We start from the raw sequence: 22,304 nt of genomic DNA on the forward strand, positions 1-22,304 counted from the left end.
AATGAAAAATATAGCCCATCTCTTTTCTTTTTTTTTCAACCAAGAGAATGTAGTTGTCCTTATTGGATGAGCTGAAACAAGGTTATCATCACCTAAAGGCGTTGTATCTGTTAGGTGAATAAGCCGGTGACAACTTTTGAGCGACCGACCACCAAGAGAACTGAGCCACAGCAGCATTGCCGTACGGATGTAAAGTGATTATTTGCCTAAATGACGTACCGTGTTGGCTGTGGCAACGGAGCTTATCTGTACACACTCTACACGCAGCCGGATCACTGCGTCAGCGATATGCGCGTACCGCCTGGTATGGTACATTCAATCAACTCTATCGCTCCCGCAGTCACTCTCCTGGTTATAACGCACTCAAAGCTACCGAAATGACGCTGAGTAACGCTAGCTGCAGTCCAGTCTTTGCAATGTTGGCGAAGAGCATTTTTCTCATTTTGAATAGTATTTTCTACAGCAAGGTGGTGCAACAGTGCAACTAATAGCAATGTGCGAAAATATTCAAAGAACAAATTTACATAGGAAGGTTTTCACTGCATGTCTTCCTAAGGACCACAAGTTTATGCGAGAGCAGTAGAATTCGTCTATCAAGAGATAGGTTTTTAAGAGGGGTTCTGTGTTGAAGGAGAACTCTATGCAAATGAAAATTGAAAATGCAGCGAAGCCATTATGTACTTTAGTAGCAAATCGCTAAGCTGTTTACCCAATTTCAAACACTTTTCAAATCTTTTTCATAATCGTTCGAGGGTCACTGGGACACTGTTCTTGTTCCTTTCCTAACTAACGAAGTGGAAGAAATTCAACGTCGGAAGGCAGTATCCACAATGAAGATGAAAAGAGTTGCATTTTATAAATGCGAGAAAGAATGAGCAGACAGGGCATCTGAGGTCAAATGACCAACATGGGCACAAAGCTACTGTTCGATTTGTTAATGTTGTAACGAGATACTGGGTATACATCTAATATTTATCTTTATCTGTCTACTTTTAATTTCTTGTGCGTAAATGTGAGTGAATTCCTAAGGAACCAAACTGCTGAGGTCATCGGTCGGGAGACTTATTCATTCCTTAAAGTAACTTAAACTAACTTATGCTAAGAACAATACACACATCCATGCCCGAGAGAGAACTCTAACCTCCGGCGAGAGAGCCTACGCTTTGCGTGACATGGCGCCTCAAAGCACGCGGCCACTCGGCGCGACTTTTAATTTTTTGTCTTTTCTATGATTTTATTTCTGATGATCAGCGTCGAAATAAGTAAACGTTACACGTTCAACCATTGCGGTGAAGACATAAATTACGGCCGGCCGGAGTAGCCGAGCGGTTCTAGGCGCTTCAGTCTCGAACCGCGCGACCACTACGGTCGTAGGTTCGAATCCTGCCTCGGGCATGGATGTGTGTGATGTCCTTAGGGTGGTTAGGTTTAAGTAGCTCTATGTTCTAGGGGACTGATGAACTCAGATGGTAAGTCCCATAGTGTTCAGAGCCACGTGAACCATAAATTAGGAAGTATTTTGCAAAGTAGATTACGTGCTCCAATTTGACTACGTTGACTAACATTAAGGGTTTTGGTTTCAGTCGCTTCTGCGGTACGGCAGTGTATGCGATCTATTATTTGAGAAGTACCATTTGAGAAAAATTTGTAATACGACAACAGTAGTAGATCTTAAACAAGTCCAAAGTGTCCACGAACCATGTACTGTTTAAACATCAATATTATTCAGCATTTTGTAATTCCGATTATTATATTACAGAGACTTGAATTAATGTGTGATTTGTTGGTGACTTAGAAATTTTCACTGTGAGAGAAGATAAAATTAATGCAGCTTACAAAAACATCATTTTTCATAGACTTAAATATTAAATCCAACAGGAATTCTGTATTGACGCAGCCTCATTTGTTGATTTACATTTCATCGCTTGGAAGGATTAGTTCTATAACCCCTTCAAAGTCTTATCCCCATACAAGTGACTGCAGTAACAAATAGAAAACAGCTGATAGAAATTAGCAGATAAAAGATATTAATGTAGGCTACAGTTTTGTGATATCATTCCTCCCGATAACCTGTATTTCATCACTACACCAGAAAAATGTGCTTCAATCATCCAAAGCGACAGCAGCAGAGTTAAAGTTCATGGTATTCGGCCATGCGTTGTTCTCCATTTAACGGCTCCGCTTCCAACTGCGTACAATCTCCAGCACTTAACTACTAGAGTCTCTGAACTGGGTGACTATAGCTGCAAGCTATTAACTGTGCTTTTGTTTAGAACTGAAGTTATGAGAATTAAACGAATCCAGGATTATCAGCTATGGCTTTGTGCCACGTCGTAAGGTAGTGCACAATGCGCCACCGCCCCCGATAATGCGTGGAACAAACGGTTCGCTGTCGATACCAGATAGGGAGGCTGCAGCCAATAGCCATAAACAGCCGTTATCCTTCTGGAGAAGACAGCCACGGGTAAAATATATTCGGTGTACATTGTGAGATTAATTAGGGATTAGGAGGTCGCAGACGATGCAACAGGGATTTTCGTACACAACATATCAAATTTATTATCTATTCCGTAAGCAGTTGGTATTCATCGTTTCTGTTCCAAACAGCCCACGAGAACTTGCATTCAATTACTGGCAGTATTGTGTCCTCTTACATAGAAGAACCGAATCGCTTTATCGAGGTACAGCTCCTCTGTACCTTGGCATATATTCATACAACATGAACGTGAGAGAGTTACGGATGTGGTCACCAAACCTCGGTGGCAGGTGCTGCCAGAGAAGCGTTGTATGTCACGGAAAGGTTTACGGCTGATATTTTGCAAGCGTTCTTTCCAAGAAAAGTTTTCAAACATATTACTTCATCCCACATACGTCTCGTGAAACGACCACAATGAAGAAATCACAGAAATTTGAGCTCACGCGGAGGTTTGTAGGTTTATCGAGTGTCCTTCCTTCCAAGCAACATGCGCAAGTTCAACAGGGAAGGTGCAACATCTTCAGGATTTCAAAATTGCTGAGATTCTCTTGGCCACTTCTCGGCAACTTGCTGGTTTACTTTAGTCTCGGGTTCTTCACCCGAAGCTAGATTGTTCTGACCTACCACGATAGCAAGGGGATGACCGCGGTAATGACCACAGAGAAGCCCTCGGACGCTGGTGCGACAGGTACATACACTGAACAACATAATTAAACGGCCAATTCATTGGTTTGAAGTTTGACTCAAAGGTTCCTACGACCTCCCTGTCTCATGGTGTAAAAAGAGGAGCTCTGAGACATCACCCTCGTGTTCGGACCCTCTTTAAACAGCATCAAGTCGACACGTGTGAATCAAAGACCAGAGCTCAGAAATTCATTTGAGGCGTTAGACTACACCACAATTATGCCCAACGTCACCGTGGAAGTGTCACACGATGGTATATCCTCACATTCCTTCTTATCCACACTTCACCCCTTCTTTTGCTGCTTCTGTAATGGAGGTCAGAACCGTGACACTAAGCGTTGAATTCACATAATTTTCTTGTGGGCCGTCGAAGAAAACTTTTGAGACACGCGCCACTCAGAATCGACAAGAGAAGGCCTCAGGAGGTGGCATAAAGGGCGTCAGTGAAACCGCTCCTTTCTTTGGGGTATTGATTTCTACACTTTTCGCAGTGCGATGAGCTTCAAGGCAAAGTTTTCGATAACGTTCGACACTGTTGACGTTGTCGGATGATTCAGCCATTCATTAAGGACACTGTGGGGCTGCAGTACCGTTGAAAGTAATCTGACCCATTTGGAGTATGATGCGACCGCAATTTTTGCACTGGTGTACAGGGTGGAACCACTAGGGACCATTCAAAACCATACGACGAAATTCGAACTTGATGTTGTTGTTGTTGTGGTCTTCAGTCCTGAGACTGGTTTGATGCAGCTCTCCATGCTACTCTATCCTGTGCAAGCTTTTTCATCTCCCAGTACCTACTCCAACCTACATCCTTCTGAATCTGCTTAGTGTATTCATCTCTTGGTCTCCCTCTACGATTTTTACCCTCCACGCTGCCCTCCAATACTAAATTGGTGATCCCTTGATGCCTCAGAACATGTCCTACCAACCGATCCCTTCTTCAGGTCAAGTTGTGCCACAAACTTCTCTTCTCCCCAATCCTATTCAATACTTCCTCATTAGTTATGTGATCTACCCATCTAATCTTCAGCATTCTTCTGTAGCACCACATTTCGAAAGCTTCTATTCACTTCTTGTCCAAACTATTTATCGTCCATGTTTCACTTCCATACATGGCTACACTCCATACTTTCAGAATACTTTCAGAAATGACTTCCTGACACTTAAATCAATACTGGATGTTAACAAATTTCTCTTCTTCAGAAACGCTTTCCTTGCCATTGCCAGCCTACATTTTATATCCTCTCTACTTCGACCATCATCAGTTATTTTGCTCCCCAAATAGCAAAACTCCTTTACTACTTTAAGTGCCTCATTTCCTAATCTAATTCCCTCAGCATCACCCGACTTAATTAGACTACATTCCATTATCCTTGTTTTGCTTTTGTTGATGTTCATCTTATATCCTCCTTTCAAGACACTGTCCATTCCATTCAACTGCTCTTCCAAGTCCTTTGCTGTCTCTGACAGAATTACAATGTCATCGGCGAACCTCAAAGTTTTTATTTCTTCTCCATGAATTTTAATACCTACTCCTAATTTTTCTTTTGTTCCCTTTACTGCTTGCTCAATATACAGATTGAACAACATCGGGGAGAGGCTACAACCCTGTCTTACTCCCTTCCCAACTACTGCTTCCCTTTCATGTCCCTCGACTCTTATAACTGCCATCTGGTTTCTGTACAAATTGTAAATAGCCTTTCGCTCCCTGTATTTTACCCCTGCCACCTTTAGAATTTGAAAGAGAGTATTCCAGTCAACATTGTCAAAAGCTTTCTCTAAGTCTACAAATGCTAGAAACGTAGGTTTGCCTTTCCTTAATCTTTCTTCTAAGATAAGTCGTAAGGTCAGTATTGCCTCACGTGTTCCAGTGTTTCTACGGAATCCAAACTGAAGTTCCCCGAGGTTGGCTTCTACTAGTTTTTCCATTCGTCTGCAAAGAATCGAACGTGATATGAAGCAGAAAAGCGTGCTCATTGTTCTTTAGCCCTCCTGTGGCGTTATCACTGGTATTGGTGTGTGGGGGGGGGGGGGGGAGGGTTGGAAATTTTTTTTTTAGAAATTTGTGGTATGGTGTTATGGGACCAAGCTGCTGAGGTCATCGGTCCCTAAGCTATTTAATCTAACTTAAACTAACTTACGCTAAGGACAACACACACACCCATGCCCGAGGGAATCCTCGAACCTAAGACGGGGGGAGCTGCGCAGGGGGACTGGGTTGGAGGGGTTTTATGGGGCGGGGGGGGGGGGGCGGTATTCAAACTTGCATGGATTAAATGGCAACTGATCGCTCTAAGACCCTCAATTTGGCAATACCTTCGGTGTCACCCACGTACCTTTGTTGAGCACTTTAAAAATATACCTGTACAAAGACATCGACGCCCATTCATCTGAACGGTGTTCGGCTGCTGTTCTAGCACATGCTTTCGGTCATGCGAAATCTAAGGGTTATCAAAATGGTTGCTTGCATTTTTGAACCAAATTTCTAACTTCTGTGTCGCAATTGGAGACAATTACGGGGATTCAACCTTTAATTGTACTGGACAGTGTATAATCTGCAGTCGCAAGATCAATGACTCTGGCCCGCTTATAACCATGCAGCATTGAATTTTGACAACGCCAGCCACTCGTACTGGCGAAAAGTCCGGAAAATCGTCAAACGAACATCGGCCGAAGAATCCGACACAAAAGCCCAGATGTAATTTGTTACCTTTGGAGAACTGGCTGCCAAATACAGTGTTCCATTGACTCAGCTATAGTTCACACTCTTGGTGCTACTAAAACGTAAAAACAGTGGTAGCGGGAATACCAAATGGTTCAAATGACTCTACATCTAAGTTCTGTCCCCTAGACTTAGAGCTATTTAAACCTAACTAACATCACACACATCCATGCCCGAGGCAGGATTCGAACCTGCGCCCGTAGCAGCCGCGTGGTTCCGGACTGAAGCCCCTACAACAGCTCGGCCACGGTGGACGGCGCGGGAATACCATCTGCCGCACAAAGTAAGGTGATATTGGAGGAGAGGAGTTCGAATGTCCCTTCGACCATCCGAGTTAAGGTTTCCACGATCAGATCATAGACGGTACCTTTACCATCTGTCTGTCGTATCTATACTTGTCATTTTTTTTCTAGTCACCTCGTCTTCCATCGTCGCATCGTCGACCTTACGTTTGTTTTCTTGCCATGGTTCAAATAGATTTCGGAGATATGACTGCTGCTGCAATATCCATCCTCGCCTTCGGAGTCACCAGGATGGTGATGTCTCATTTTGAGACTGACAGGCGTGGTTTCAGTAACTCCCCGTTAGTGGTAGTCACCACTCATTGAAAGTAGTGACTGTATGTTGCCACCGGTGTCCGTTATATACGAATAGAATCGCTTAGGATTTTCTGCCAAATTTCGAGACAGAGTTTTGAAAACTAATAATAGTATCTTGCATGGAAATGGACGCTAAATTCCGACCTTCGGTAAAACATCTTGGAAGTTTTAGGTTCTCTTAAATTTCGTATGGTGCTTCCGTTGCTTTTGCGACAGTGTTTTGTGAACCGTGGGAGATTACTTTTGCTTCTTTTGGTATAAATTTCTAGGCTGCCGTCAAATACAGTTTCTTTCAATTTAAGCCACATCAGGTCTACACCCACATCGTTAATTTGGAAGATATGGGGACTATCCCTTAGGAATGCGCCAAGTGAATTTTTATCTGCTTTTATAAATAGATATATAATTTCCGTTTACTTTTGATGGTTTTGGATGCCACAATGTTCAGTCTCCTGCAGTTTGCATGAAAATGCTGTGAGACGACGCGGCGATATGAATACACATTTAATAACTTCACTTATGCCATGGCCACACTTTTATTTTTTACCAGCCTTACGCCTTTCGACTTTCGGTCATTTTCAAAGGCAATGCTATGTCAGTCACATAAAACGTTAAATACATTATACCACGTCAACATTCTAGAGCACTGGACAGGGGCAAACTGCTACCAAGTGAAAACTGGAAGCCAAAATTTTCAATTGGTAACAGTTTGCATTTGTCTCGTTCTCAAGAATATTGAAGTGATACAATGTTTTTATATGACTGACATATCACTGCCTTAGAAAATGTCAGGAAGTCGAAACGTGTAAAGGTTGACGAAAAATAAAAATGTGTCAAGACATAAGTGAAGTTATTAAGAAAATATTCATTCCCCCTACAACTATCTCGTGTCCACTAGTCCCTGTAGCCATCATGGTGCTCCCTATTAACGCATGACTATTTGTTACTAAGATGTGAATTTCGTTAAAGCAGCAATTTATACTTCGAGTGGGCTGTTTCAATAACTGCTGAAAATAATTTTCTGTGAATGCTTTTAGTAAAACTTTCATGTTTTATGTCTACTGCCGGCTTCAAAGATGTATTTTCGCCAACTTACAGAGCGTAGATCGCAGTCGCCACCGGCTATAATTATATGCGTTGTGTACCTATTCGAGGTGAGACTCGAATTTTCCTTGAACGCTTCAGCAATTACATAATCTGAGTCAGGCGTTCGGTAAAAGGAACCCGGTTGTCGAGTATAACCTCTACCAATACCAGCTCGCAGCAGCTCTCTACTTCAATTTCACTACAAGATAAATTACTACTAATAGCAACAAGTACGCCACCAGGAACAGAATTCAATCTACCCTTTATCAACACCATAGGGTTCTTGGTAAAAATGTCTACTAAACTTACCTGCAGCTTCAGCTACTTTTCAGTGCCTATAACGGTTTCTGCCTCACTATGTTCTACGAGTGTTTACCAACACAGCTACGACAATATACAACTGTAATTCTAATACCAATGTGTTCTAGGTGTACCCTCATCCTGTGTTTCACCAGCACCCTTTGAGACTGATCCCCTATTTTTACACTTCCGTTATCATTTAATCTAAAAAACCGTACAGTCCACTCCACAGGGCACCTGGTACTCGTGCAGCCGCTTCATGTTTGTAATGCACCGTTGACCTGTTAAGTAGAACCCGATAACCCACCACCCTATGGTGTAAGTGAAACAAACTGTAGTCTACATTGCTGCAGAACCTTCTAAATCAGACTCCCACTAGGTTTTGTACCAGCCGAAGCTGCAGACTGTGGGCCATGCCGTCATCTCGCTAGCAAGACTGACAATATTTACAACTTCTTTCGGTCCAAAGCGACACACATTGTTAGTACCGTCTTGAGCACCACCTGCAGTAGGTTGATCCTCTTCGCATCAGGAAGCTACTATTCAACATCTGGGCTAATTGCCCCCGTATGCCTAAACCATCCACGCCGAGATACTTCTACTGAAACAGGGCACGTGACTACAGTGGTTTCAGGATCTTTATCAGTTGCAGTCTTTGACTGCCTGCTACATCTTGAAACGACCTCCCACGGCTGAGCTATCAATACCGATGCGGGCCGTAACTGGGCGGACCACAGTAGTGGATCAATCAGGCACCTGGGATACGCTGGACCTTATGTGGATCCCCACACCTGGTGTGCCACAGTGATGGCAACTGGAAACAGCCTCAAGCTGCTTGATCGAAGCTATTACTGCATGGAGATGTGACCAAACTCATCTGGCATCCCAACTCAACTTTCACAGTCCATAACCACACCAAATACGGTGGGAAACTACACTATACCAACACGCGAAAAATTAACGTTTACACTAAAAATGCACACAAACAAATCTGAATGAGTGTCTCACTTCCACGTAGAAGCATGTAAAGTAAACACACAAACGATCTGTTTGCCTTATGCTGCTAGTACAGCGGTCGGCTCCTGACCTGTTAAGGTGCTATTGGGCACTTTGCCGCTTTGATCTTGACATCTGGCAATTGCTATCAAGTTAGTACTGTCAACACTGTTGTCTTTGTAGTGCAGTGTAAATTACACAGTACTCTCTACACTACATTATACTAGAAAAATTTCATTTGAGGTAGTGATGAGTTGATTCACTGACCACTCTTACAAAATATTGGAAGAGAAATTAGCTTCGTTTACATGCCCTAACTATTCCAATAATAAATTTTATTTCGAACAAGCTTTCCTCAGTTCGACAACTGAGGAGGCCTTAGCATTCTGGTGCTGCTGGATTTTCCTAAAATTTCTGATATAAACTGGATTATTTTTTCAGTCCTTAAAGAAATATCTAACGGAAGATGGTAGCAATGAGATTATTTAAGGGCGAACCTGCACTGGTTACCGACTGTGATCTGAGTATAAGTGAGGTCTTGATTTCCGTTTGGTTCACTGTCTGGGTGGCACCCTGAGAGCCTGTCACATTGAACGTCCACACCTAACAGTCACAAAATATGAAAATAGAGGTTTGTAATTTGACTCAGTTCATTGGCATGACATGTTCATAGAACTGATGATACTTACGGTCGTCTTTTCCCTCAAATACTTAAATCTTAATGCTATTCTTCCCTGACAACACCCGTGCGATCCGCCTTCTTCCTGGTCCAGTGCCGCTGAGTAAACTTGCGTTATTCGTTTACTTCTCTGATATTACGTGGACTCAGATGGGAAGACCCCCTTTTCGCGTAATGATGTTGAGAAAGCTTAGAGATCAGACATTGGCGACAGACTTCAGAACGTTGCTGCTGTCACCAACATACAGGGTGACGGTAATTAAAATTCCAGTTTCAAAACGCTGAAGAAAGAGAACCACTGCACAGAACAACGCCAAATTTGAACAGCATGTAACTGAAGCAGGGAGAATAGTCATGGAACAAATTAAATTTGACTAACAAATGGCGGTGTAAGCGTCAGATTAAGCACGACAATAAAAAAAATGATACAGGGCTGTTCTTCAGTTTCGTCCGAGACGCCCAAAATGACAGTCTCTGTGAATGATTGAGCGCTACTGATGAAGCTCTTTCACAAGAACAATGGCTGTGCGCAGGTAGCCCCGCAGAAGTTCCAGACACTCTAGGACCTAGAGAAAATGGGAAATAGTCGAGGAGATTAGAGTTTAACGTCCCGTCGACAACGAAGTCATTAGAGACGGAGCACAAACTCGGTTTAGGGAAGGACTAGGAAGGAAATCGGCCGTGCCCTCTCAAAGGCATCATCCCAACATTTACCTGAAGCAATTTAGGGAAATGACGGAAAACCTTGATCAGGATTGTCTTGCGCGGATTTTAAACATCGTTCTCCCGAATGCGAATGTAGTCTGCTAACCACTGAGCCACCTCGCTAGGTCTCTAGAGAAAATGATTGCAAAAATCTAAAAGACAGGTTCTTTTGCAGTATGTAGATGAGGACGGAAAGCAGTTGATCAGACGTCTGCCGAAGTTGTGGCGACAACACTGAACAAGACTTCGATTGATGTGCAAACATACAGTGCACGGGGAATCGCCCAGACGTTGGACATTCTTGCGAGCACCGTTCATAAAATCCTACGACACATTTTGCACTGCTACCCATACAAAATCACCCATGTTGAGGAGTTGCTTGCTGCTGACCTGCCAGCAAGACAAACGTTCGCTCTGGATTTTCTTGTTGATATGGAATAGGACAATGAACGACCAAGGAACATTCTGTGCACAGACAGAGACCATTTACAAACTTCAAGGACATGTCAATATAGATGACTGCAGAACGTGAGCGACGGACCGTCCACACGCACATCAACCGGTACCACTTTGTTCTGCAAAGGTGACTGTGCGCTGCGGGTCGACGGCATCATTTATCCAAGCCCGTATTTTTTCGAGGGGATAAGTCCTGTGGGTTATGTTACATGTCATTCATAACCGCTATGAGAGTCTTTTGCGTACCAAAGTCATTCTAACCCTTCAACAATGTGTGGGTACAATCATTTTTATGCGAAATGGCGCTTCTTCATGCGTTGCACACCCAGTGAAGCGGCTGCTGCAGAGACAATGCATAATGCATTCTGAACGTGACTCCTGAGACATTCCAGTCTGTTGTGGAACATGCTGTTTCTCGATTTCAACTTGCGCCAGAAAACGGTGGCAATTAAAAACCGACGTCATTTAGCTTTGAATGTGGTTTTTGGCCGCCGGGCAATTAATAACCGATTTTTGCCACCCGATGTGGTCCGACCTTGCCGCTGTGGATGTGCTTACCTAACTAACAGTGCCGCAAATGTTGACTGCCGAACTTTCGCCGAGCAATGGATAGCACAGACTGTGCAATGCGCAACTCAAACCATAGATGTCGTATTGCGATTCATCTATAATTTGTAGCCAACTCCGTTTATGTTAATACGCTTACAGGCCCATTTGTTGGTAAAATTTTCATTAAATTTCATTATGTTCCATGATATTCCCACTGGATCAATAATGTTCAAATTCGACGTAATTCCTTCCACAGCATTTTACATGTCGTCTAAGGAACACGATTGAAGCACATACATAATCAGTTTCCCTCGTTCCATTTGTTTGGGGAATAGAAAATGGAACGACTAGACGTAATGCACCGCATTGTGGCATGTAGAGTATACGCGTAAATGTGGACATTAACGATTCCGGCTAAGGTGGTAGACCGTACGATTTCTGCAGTCTACTACGAAGTCCACAGTCAGGGGATCTTAAGGAAATGCATGTAGGGGAAAAAGACATCGTTACTAGCCGATTTCAGAACGAAATAGACTTCATGAATTACCAACACCGCTCAAGAATTGACTGCCATACGTAGCATTTCCTTTAACTAAGCTATAACTTTAGAACATGTTTTTTGCTCGCGTATCATGTCATTTCTGGAAACCCAGAATCTACTCTATAGGAATTAACATGGATTCCGGAAACAGCGATTGTGTGAGACCCAACTCGCTTTATTTGTTCATGAGTCCCAAAAAATATTAGATACAGGCTCCCAGGTAGATGTCATTTTCCTTGACTTCCGGAAGGCGTTCAATACAGATCCGCACTGTTGCCTGATAAACAAAGTAAGAGCCTACGGAATTTCAGACCAGCTGTGTGGCTGGATTGAAGAGTTTTTAGCAAACAGAACACAGCATGCTGTTCTCAATGGAGAGACGTCTACAGACGTTAAAGTTACTTCTGCCGTGCCACAGGGGAGTTTTATGGGACCTTTGCTTTTCACAATATATATAAATGACCTAGTAGATAGTGTCGCAAGTTCCATGTGGCTTTTCGCGGATGATGCTGTAGTATACAGAGAAGTTGCAGCATTAGAAAATTGCAGCGAAATGCAGGAAGATCTGCAGCGGATAGGCACTTGGTGCAGGGAGTAGCAACTGACCCTTAACATACACAAGTGTAATGTTTTGCGATTACATAGAAAGAAGGATCCTTTATTGTATGATTATATGATAGCGGAACAAACACTGGTAGCAGTTACATCTGTAAAATATCTGGGAATATGGGTACGGAACAATTTGAAGTGGAATGATCATATAAAATTAATTGTTGGTAAGGCGGGTGCCAGGTTGAGATTCATTTGGAGGTCCCTAGAAAATGTAGTCCATCAACAAAGGAGGTAGCTTTCAAAACACTCGTTCGACCTATACCTGAGTATTGCTCATCAGTGTGGGATCTGTACCAGGTCGGGTTGACAGTGGAGGTAGAGAAAATCCAAAGAAGAGCGGCTCGTTTCGTCACAGGGTTATTCGGAAAACGTGATAGCGTTACGGAGATGTTTAGCAAACGTAAGTGGCAGACTCTGCAAGAGAGGCGCTCTGCATCGCGGGGTAGCTTACTGTCCATGTTTCGAGAGGGTGTGTTTCTGGATGAGGTATTGAATATATTGCTCCCCCTACTTATACCTCCCGAGGAGATCACGAATGTAAAATTAGAGAGATTAGAGCGCTTATGGAGGCTTTCCAGCACTCGTTCTTCCCGCGAACCATATGCGCCTGGAAGAGGAAAGGGAGGTAATGACAGTGGCACGTAAAGTGCCCTCCGCCACACACCGTTGGGTGGCTTGCGGAGTATAAATGCAGATGTAGATAATCCACAACGTAGCTGTTACAAAACCGCTGTCAATAAAAACTTAATTATACTTTAATTTAAGATGTACGAGTCCCTTTGCAGTGAAGAAACGTAGTCCATTTTAAGGGAGTTTTTGATAAGATAGCGACAGTCCAGTATATTCCATATATTAATGATGAATGTTGACACCGAAATAGCGTCAACATAGTGAATGTTCATAATGAAGGAAATGTAAACCTGTATATAGGCTACACAGGAACCACTTTGCTCATGTTTATCATATTTTGAACGGGCCAGCTATATTCTACGCCTACTTTCACGTGAGACCTGCCATCCGCTGCAGAAAAAACAAACTGAAATGCGTAAGATTGTTAGGCTGGAACTGCGTTCTATGTTCTACAAGCAATGTATCCCTCACACTTCCACACGAATGACTCAGGATGGAAGGATTTAGATGTTTTTAAGTCACAGTTGGAATGTTAATTAGTGTTTACTTTCCTTTATATTTTAAAACACGTTGTTGAAGCTATTACATGGTCTTTCTTGTTATTATTCACTAATAAAAATTTCTCTGTACGAAAGCCTGTTCATACCGAAGAACTCAGAATTTCTAGTTAGTATCCCTAGCTATCAGGAGATGAAATATGAAACACAACAGTCATCATCAGTGAGAACCTTGATATCATCCACAAATTAATGAACAGTAATGTATCCAGAATAGAGGATCGTCACTTGTCAGTAAAGCTGGGATGGGAACAAGCGTTGAATCATTATTATTAGGAGAGTGGATTCACTTTCAGGAGAAACGGGTTTTTCTATCCAGATTTATATTTACCACTTTTTAATTAACATGAATATAATATTTCCACAAAGATAATTTGGAAAATTATAGGATGTGTTGCCTCAAAGAAAAGGAGCTGAAACATCCGTAGTACTTGACAGTGTGGAGCTAGAAACTGGCAGAAGAGGGTATAAAAACATATTTACAAGAGCAAGAAAGGTTCCTCTTAAAAATATAAACAAGTTGCCTCTATGAATTTTTGTGTCGGGAAGCAATTCCTGAAAGCATTTAGCTTATAGAGAGTTTAGCTTCATATGAATATGAAACTTGGACAATAAACAGTTCAGAATAAATTCCGGTGGGTAGATCATATAACTAATGAAGAAGTAAATCAAGTCTGCCTGGAGTGCACATCGGTCATCCCGCCGTCGCATTTCTTTGTGAACAGGCACAAGATTTAAGAAAATGCTAATGAACATTCCATCGAAAATGATGATTTTGTCTTGTACGTAAGCTGAATTTCAGATTCTCAGATTCGTGGAACATGTACAACGTGGGTACCGAACGATGTGCGAGTACTACGACTGGGATGAATACGTACACATTTACCGAAGAACACTAAAGATGTAACATCAAATTGACTGTAAATTAACACACGAATAAAATATACTTCAAAGATTATAACCAGAAAAGTTTTATCACAGACAAAGCTCTTGAACAGAATAATAATTTTACAATGTGAAATTGGTGTCTCATTATTTATGATTAACAGTAAATGAAAACAATCGGTACAATTCCATTCAGCAAGAAAATATCTGTCATGAAATAGAGATACTCTTCCTATTATTACCAGTTAACCTAGGAACATAGTTCCAATAACAAAGGATAATATTTAACTGCACCAGCTGACATGACTTAACTTCCTTAAGCCTTTCTCAGATGGAGCATTCCTAGTAGCTTCATTACAGATGGTGACAATATTCGGAATTGATCGTACATCATCGCCTTTGTGGTGCCCACCACATTCCCCGACACTTCCAACTGGACCGCGAGGTGAAAATCTGTGCTCCTCTTGCAGGAGGTCATAACGGCAGTTGCTATGCGTCTAACTCGCTTTCAAGACTCCACGGCCGCGGTGCCTGTGTTCCTGGCTGGGGCAGTGCAGGGAAAAAACAGGGAGAAATACAGGGGTTGGACAAAATTTGAAACACCGCCAGAGAAGCGTGCTTGAATATGAATGTCGATGTAGCCAAGTCTGTTCGTGGCGCCGTTGCATTTGACCACGAACGTCATTGCAAGTCATGGACAGAACAGTGTTCTCTGATAGTTGTGAGTACATCATGTCGCAGGTAAGTGGATTCGAGCGTGGGAGAATCATTGGTGCTCGTATGGTGCCAGCATCTGAAGTGTCTGCCGAGCGAGGTGCCGCAGTGGCTAGCACACTGGACTCGCATTCGGTAGGCCGACGGTTAAATCCCGCGTCTGGCCATTCTGATTTAGGTGTTCCGTGATTTCCTAAGTCGCTGCAGGCAAATGCTGGGATGGTTCCTTTAAAAGGCCACGGCCGACTTCCTTCCCCGTCCTTCCCTAATCCGATGACACCGATGACCTCGCTGTCTGGTCTCACCCCCCAAACAACCCAACCCAACTCGGAGTGTCTGGTGTTTCAGGAGGCAGAGTATCGAAGATGTCCACCGCATACAGGGAATGCGGTAAAACATCATCCGCTGAGTCATAATGCGACACACGGTCATTGAAGAGAATTCTCAGGAAAAACAGAGATCGAACAGCTGCAAAAGTCACTGCAGAATTAAATGTTGCACTTGCAAGCCCTCTCAGCACGGAAACAAGAGGTACTGACTTTCATAAAGTGGAAATTGTGAGCAATATGGAATTCCAAATCGACACATCATTGATACAAATTACCGTAACCAGGAAACGAAATCCTGAAGTCATAAAGCCTTAGCTGTTGTGCTATGGAAAAATGGAAATGAGCGTTCGGTGTCATTGGCCTGGAGATCCCTTGCGAGGCAGGTCCGGCCGCATTGGTGCAGGTCTTAGTACATTCGACGCCACATTGGGCGACCTGCGAGCCCGATGGGGATGAAATGTTGATGAAGACAAGACAACACCCAGTCGCTGAGCGGAGAAAATCTCCTACCCAGCCGGGAATCGAACCCGGACCCGCAGGACGGCAATCCTTCAGGCTTACCACTCAGCTATCTGGGCGGACGGTGCTATGGAAGAAACTCATGTGGTCGAATGAGTCTTGTTTCAAAGCGTTTCCCATTTCTGACTAAGTTTACGTGTGACGTACGCCGTCCCAAGTGTACGATGCGGGGTGGTTTCTGCCAGGAGTGAAACGTTCCTGGGTTTGGTGATTATTTGTGCAGTGATGTCATGGTATTCCATGGACCTCATGTTCTCCTTCAAGGTCTCCTTCCTTGCAAGGCTTTACGTGATCGTCTTCGCTGATCAGTTCCATCCCAATGTATGATATTTTTTTCTCAAATTTTTGGGCAGTGTTCCAAGATGACGCGGTCACTGCTCACCAGGTCACATCGTGCAGGACTGGTTTTGCGAACATGAGGATAAATTTTTACATCACAATATTCTATAGCCTTTGTGAGTTACTTTTGAGAAAAGGGTATGATCGTTATCTGCTTCCATCATCGTTACTTGAAGTTGCCACTATTTTTCCGGTAGAATGGTATAAGAGTCAATTGGAAAACGTACAGAACCTGTATTTATCCATTGCGAGACGACTGGAATCTGTTTTGAATCCCAAAAGTCTTCCTACACTTTATAGGGCATGGTGATGAGTCGTTTATGTGGCGTCCCCATATTTTTGTCCGCTCCTTGTATGTGTCGGGCAGTGTCGCTACACATAGCCGCTGCTGTAACTACCACAGAACAGTATTCGTATGCCGGGCTCCTGGAAGTTTGACTGTTGTTGTTGGCACCACTGGAATGGCGTCGTCACCATTACAGCACAGTGTTTATGTACTGGGTCCCTGGACGAGGAGTTACTGGTTGGTTATTGTTGTTGAGTCGGGTGTTGTTGTTTACGTTGTGCAGAAGAGGAGCCTCCGGTGCCGGTGGAGGCGCTGCTGTTGGCAGGGGTGCTGGTGGCACTGCTGCTGGTCGGTATCCCAGCCCTCCTACTGGCGCTGCGCATGCGCAGAGCGCGCTTGCGGGCTGCCGCCAGCCAGAAGGAGCCGCCCCCACAGACGCCAGCCACCGTCACCACCGAGGACAACCCTGACGTCATCCCCAATGAAGGAGGTGAGTGGAGCACTAATTTGTTAGATTGAAAATCTTAGTTACAAATAGCGCTGGGTGCTACCAAGTGCCATACGGGGAGGGAGGGTAAGGTGTGGAAATATCCACATTTGTAAGGTGTGCGATCATCGCGATTTGGCATGTGGCAACTACATGGAAACGTCTTGATCGCTAAAAACTTTATTAATTACGTGATTCGAGCAGTCATCATCAGATAAAATAGCTCAAGAAAGCTCATAAAAGTGAGCAATATAAGGAAACGTACAATGTCATGTGCCACAGTCGTTAGGCGTATTTGCAAAAGATGTTATTCTGAGACGTAGCATGCCAGCAGTCTGTCATACGACGTCTCAAAATAACGTCTTTTCTTGTACTGATCATTTGTCTGAGCTTTCCTAGGTACATATTATGTGACGATAATTACTGGAAACGCTTCATAAATAAAGTTTTTAGCGTTCAAGAGGTTTACACAGAATTTCTACGTGCCGTATCGACATTCTTTCTGTCTGAGCTGTTAAACTCAACGCTGTAGATTATTTTCTTCTGGGTTTGCTCCAGTTTCATTCCAACCATTTTTGCCAACGCGACACTTAGTGTATTATGTAGCGTGTGCCGGGTGATCTAAAAGTCAGTATAAATTTGAAAACTTAATAAACCAAGGAATAATGTAAGTAGAGAGGTAAAAATTGACATACAGACTTGGAATGACATTGGGTTTTATTAGAACAAAAGAAAGTGCGCAAAATGTCCGACAGATGGCGCTGGACAGCGAAACGTCAGCGACTGCGTATGACAATCGTGTATAAAAGGAGCTGCAACGAGAGAGAGAATCCTTCTGGGGGAATTGAAAATCAATAAAGGAAAAAAAAAAGAGAGAGAATCAGATGCGCCAGCATTCGCAGCATGTTGACATTACCTGAAAAGGTGCTTTTAGTGAGGCTGTATTATCAGAATCGGGAATGTGGTAGTTCAGCGTTACGATACTACCGCTATAGGAAGGGGTTCGAACGGGTAAAGGTCCGTTGACAAATGCAGCTGTGGCGAGAATGATTTCGAAGTTCGAATCTATGGGTTGTTTAGACGATGGACCCCGTAGTGGCCGACCGAGCACAAGACGTAATGCTGCTGAGACAGTCCAGGAAGAAATGGAGACTGTAGCGGGTTCGTCTATGCACGGGGAAGTCAGAGCTCGTGCAGTCGCACGTCGCACCTGCACTCCATACACTACTGTTTGATTGGCACTTAGGCGTACCCTCCGATGCTATCCGTACAAAATACACCGGCATCATGAACTGTTACCTGGCGATTTATCGAAGCGGAGGGCATTTGCGGCGTGGGCGTTTCAAAAGATGGCGGAAGATGACGATTGGTTGAGTAAAGTGTTGTGGACCGACGAAGCTCATTTCACGCTCCGAGGGTCTGTCAACGCCCACAACTGCAGAATTTGGGCTACCGAAAATCCTAGGGCGGCCGAAGTGGCCGTGCGGTTAAAGGCGCTGCAGTCTGGAACCGCAAGACCGCTACGGTCGCAGGTTCGAATCCTGCCTCGGACATGGATGTTTGTGATGTCCTTAGGTTAGTTAGGTTTAACTAGTTCTAAGTTCTAGGGGACTAATGACCTCAGCCGTTGAGTCCCATAGTGCTCAGAGCCATTTGAACCATTTGAAAATCCTAGAACTGTCCTGGAAACTCCATTACACGACGAGAAAGTCACGGTATGGTTTGGATTTACCACATCTACCGTTATCGGGCCTTTTTTCTTCGAGGAAATGCGTGATTCTGGTTTTGTAACTGCTACCGTAACGGGTGAGAGGTACGCCAATATGTTATAGAATATCTTCCCCGGCTTGGCTGATAAACACCTGCTGGAAAGTACGATGTTTATGCAAGATGGCTCAAAATTGGCTCAAATGGCTCTGAGCACTAAGGGACTTAACTGCTGAGATCATCAGTCCCCTAAAACTTAGAACTACTTTAACTTAACTAACCTAAGGACATCACACACATCCATGCCCGAGGCAGGATTTGTACCTGCGACCGTAGCGGTCGCGCGGGTCCAGACTGTAGCGCCTAGAACCACTTTGCCACACAGTCCGGCATGCAGGATGGCGCTCCATCCCATATTGCTAGACGCGTGAAAGATCTCTTGCGCGCGTCGTTTGGTGTTGATCGTGTGCTCAGCCGCCACTTCCGTCATGCTTGGCCTCCCAGGTTCCCAGAACTCAGTCCGTGCGATTATTGGCTTTGAGGTTACCTGAAGTCGCAAGTGTATCGTGATCGACCGACATCTCTAGGGATGCTGAAAGACAACATCCGACGCCAGTGCCTCACCATAATTCCGGACATGCTTTACAGTGCTGTTCACAACATTATTCCTCGACTACAGCTGTTGTTGACGAATGACGGGGGACCTATTGAGCGTTTCCTGTAACGAACATCATCTTTGCTTTGTCTTACTTTGTTATGCTAATTATTGCTATTCTGATCAAAAGAAGCGCCATCTGTCGGACATGATTTGAACTTCCGTATTTTTTCGGTTCTAATAAAACCCCATGTCATTCCAAGCACGTGTGTCAATTTGTACCTATCTATCTACATTATTCCGTGATTTATTCAGTTTTCAAATTTATACTGACTTTTTGATCACCCGGTACAACGGAAACGTAAAATTCACTCGACGAACAAATCCTATTTGTTACAAGCAGTGACATTTTGTGGAGTAAAGTAATTCATTCTCGGAACACGTTTTCCGCTGGTTTCAAAATGCTATCGTCGCTGCTATAAGTTTTACAGGACACCAAAATTTATAACCTGTTTCAGACATGACAAAATTTGAGGCATCGCACGTCACACGAAGTATATCGTTTTACAAGAAAAACTTAATTTGTCGTGTCTCATTTGTGAATTGACTGCATGAAAGTTCCATGCATTCTGAGTACGAATGTGTATAGTTACACACAATTACGTGTTGTTAAGGCTACATTGGACTGAAGCCTCAACATGTGTTCACGTAAGTGCTCTGAGGTTCATAAAGGATGCTTTATAGATTGGCAGTTCTGCCGAACATGGTAGGTTCTGTTTCTTGTCACAAAGCACAGGTTCGGATAATCATGTCAGATCTGTGGAAATGGTGTAATCTACACTACATTCTGATAGCCCACGAACCCCCCTCCAAAACAAACTAATTTGTTATTTAATTAAGAGGCCTAAGCTAAGCTCACTGACCATGCTGGCTAGTCCAACTCCACCTGCCCAAATTAGTAAGCGCGCTGGTGGACTCGAAGGTCCAACAAGATGACTGTCAACCATTCCAATCCACTCGTTCACGGAAAAAGCTTCTTGGTAAGATGTAGCAGTAATCGTGTGTCGGGACAAGTGGTCTAAAGATAAAGCGAGTGGGTGGAAAAGCAAAGGCCGTGGGATCAGACCCGGCCGGAACAGGAAATAATTCAGTCTGCGTCAAACATAATCTTCACCTCTCAGTAATTGGAAGACTCGCAAGGAACACCTCGTCTCTCCGAAGCCACGTTAAAGTGTAGGTACTCTTTCACTGGTAGAACTACTGCGGTGTGTTAGGACACGAAAGTCACCGATGTGGCGTCAAATTGAAAGATCTACACAAAGTTGCTGAGTGCTTAGTCACACGGAATTACTATTACAGCAGTCGGGTATTCCAGATGTGATTAATTCCATTGCTAAAATATCCGGTTTATGTAAAGGTGTCCTCACCTGAGGGCAATCTCCTGAGTTGATCGCAATATCATAATAACTTCTATGAAAAGCCGATTGCGAAAGTTTCATATAAGATTCGAAATCGGGCCATCGTAGCGTCTGTACACTCTGAAAGTGTTTAACTTCCAGGCTTTACGTGAGCGATACCCTCCACACTGGTACGTGATTTACACCTACAGCATTTGCCATTGCATGCAAACCGAAGTGCATCACTAAACCTCTGTCACAAGGATGAAAATATTTCCAGATCACGCCTACCGTCACTAACACCTGCAGGACACAAAATTCCTGTTTTTTGAAGGAGTGGATGAGATAAATCAACGCTACTGTCGTGCAGATGCCTTCTGTTAGCGTGCTTATGATCGTAGATGAAGAATACCGCCTGTCCCATTTACCCTCGTCTCGCCGTGACAGACCAGAATACAAAGCCTACTTACAATACAACTTAATCTGTTAGCAAAATGGCCCACCTTTTCTTGCCCTTGGTTTATGGGCAAGCGATCTACGCAACGAAGTGCCGTGTCAACATAAAGACCAAGTGAGTTTCCTTCACTGAAGCACAAGCTACTTATAAATTACTAAAAAATTCTCTTTAGCAGATGTCTCCCAATCTCTCCTCTTCGTTATTCGCACTATTCAGTCATACCCGCCTGTTCATACAGCTCAGGAAATTGATACAACTAGAATGTGCAAGTGGTGATCAATCCGTAACTCAGCCGACTGACTGGATTTTGTTGCCCAGCCGGTAGTCAATTACACGTATAGGCTTGTGTCAATTATCAGTGTTTATGCTCTGACACTTTGAGACCTTGCCACTATTTGGCAATTACACTGGTGATGATGACTAAGTAATAATCGAAATCTCAATCAGTTTCAGTAAATGATGTATTTGTCGACTGATTGCTGTTCTTTAAATCTAAATATTCAACGATCGCTGGACGCACAAGTATTTAATTGAGTCCACCTTGTGAGATAACAGCCTGTTTACTGAATCCGAATCTTCTCGAGAAACGTCGTCAATCAGAGATTTACTCTTTAAATGAGATCAGTGTCTTCTCTGATACGGCTCAATAGTCACATAACCACCGGAGATGTAAAGTAAATGAATAAACAAACAAGAAAGTTTGTTATAACAATGGTCTTTCACAACTGGAGCATATTTTCAGTTTCGAATATAGCTATAAATAAGTATCTAGTTAACATAAAGGGATGAATTACAGTCATTATCTGTATGTATTGTGTTTTGTTTTCATAATAACCATGGTGACTTAGCTGTCTATCGTATCGATGCATTAGTTTTTGTGTTTGCACTGCTTAAATTCTTCTCGCTTGTTGCCACGGTGCCCTACAGTACTTCATTAGAGGTGAAACTTCGACCGTACATTATTTCTTCATCTCTGGAGGAAGCAGAAGTCACT

The 22,304-nt window shown here is 43.4% G+C and overlaps 1 protein-coding gene across 1 annotated transcript in view; it reads left to right on the forward strand.

Annotated features, from left to right (window-relative positions):
- Positions 1-22,304, forward strand: part of LOC126452917 (hemicentin-2-like) — a 716,817-nt gene that overhangs the window by 639,419 nt on the left and 55,094 nt on the right. Inside the window, exon 12 of the mRNA XM_050091124.1 lies at positions 16,951-17,157. Coding sequence (XP_049947081.1) covers positions 16,951-17,157 — 207 coding nt within the window. The remainder of the gene's footprint in view (positions 1-16,950; positions 17,158-22,304) is intronic.

Source organism: Schistocerca serialis, chromosome 1 (assembly GCF_023864345.2).
Source record: "Schistocerca serialis cubense isolate TAMUIC-IGC-003099 chromosome 1, iqSchSeri2.2, whole genome shotgun sequence".
NCBI classification, from domain to species: Eukaryota; Metazoa; Arthropoda; class Insecta; order Orthoptera; family Acrididae; genus Schistocerca; species Schistocerca serialis.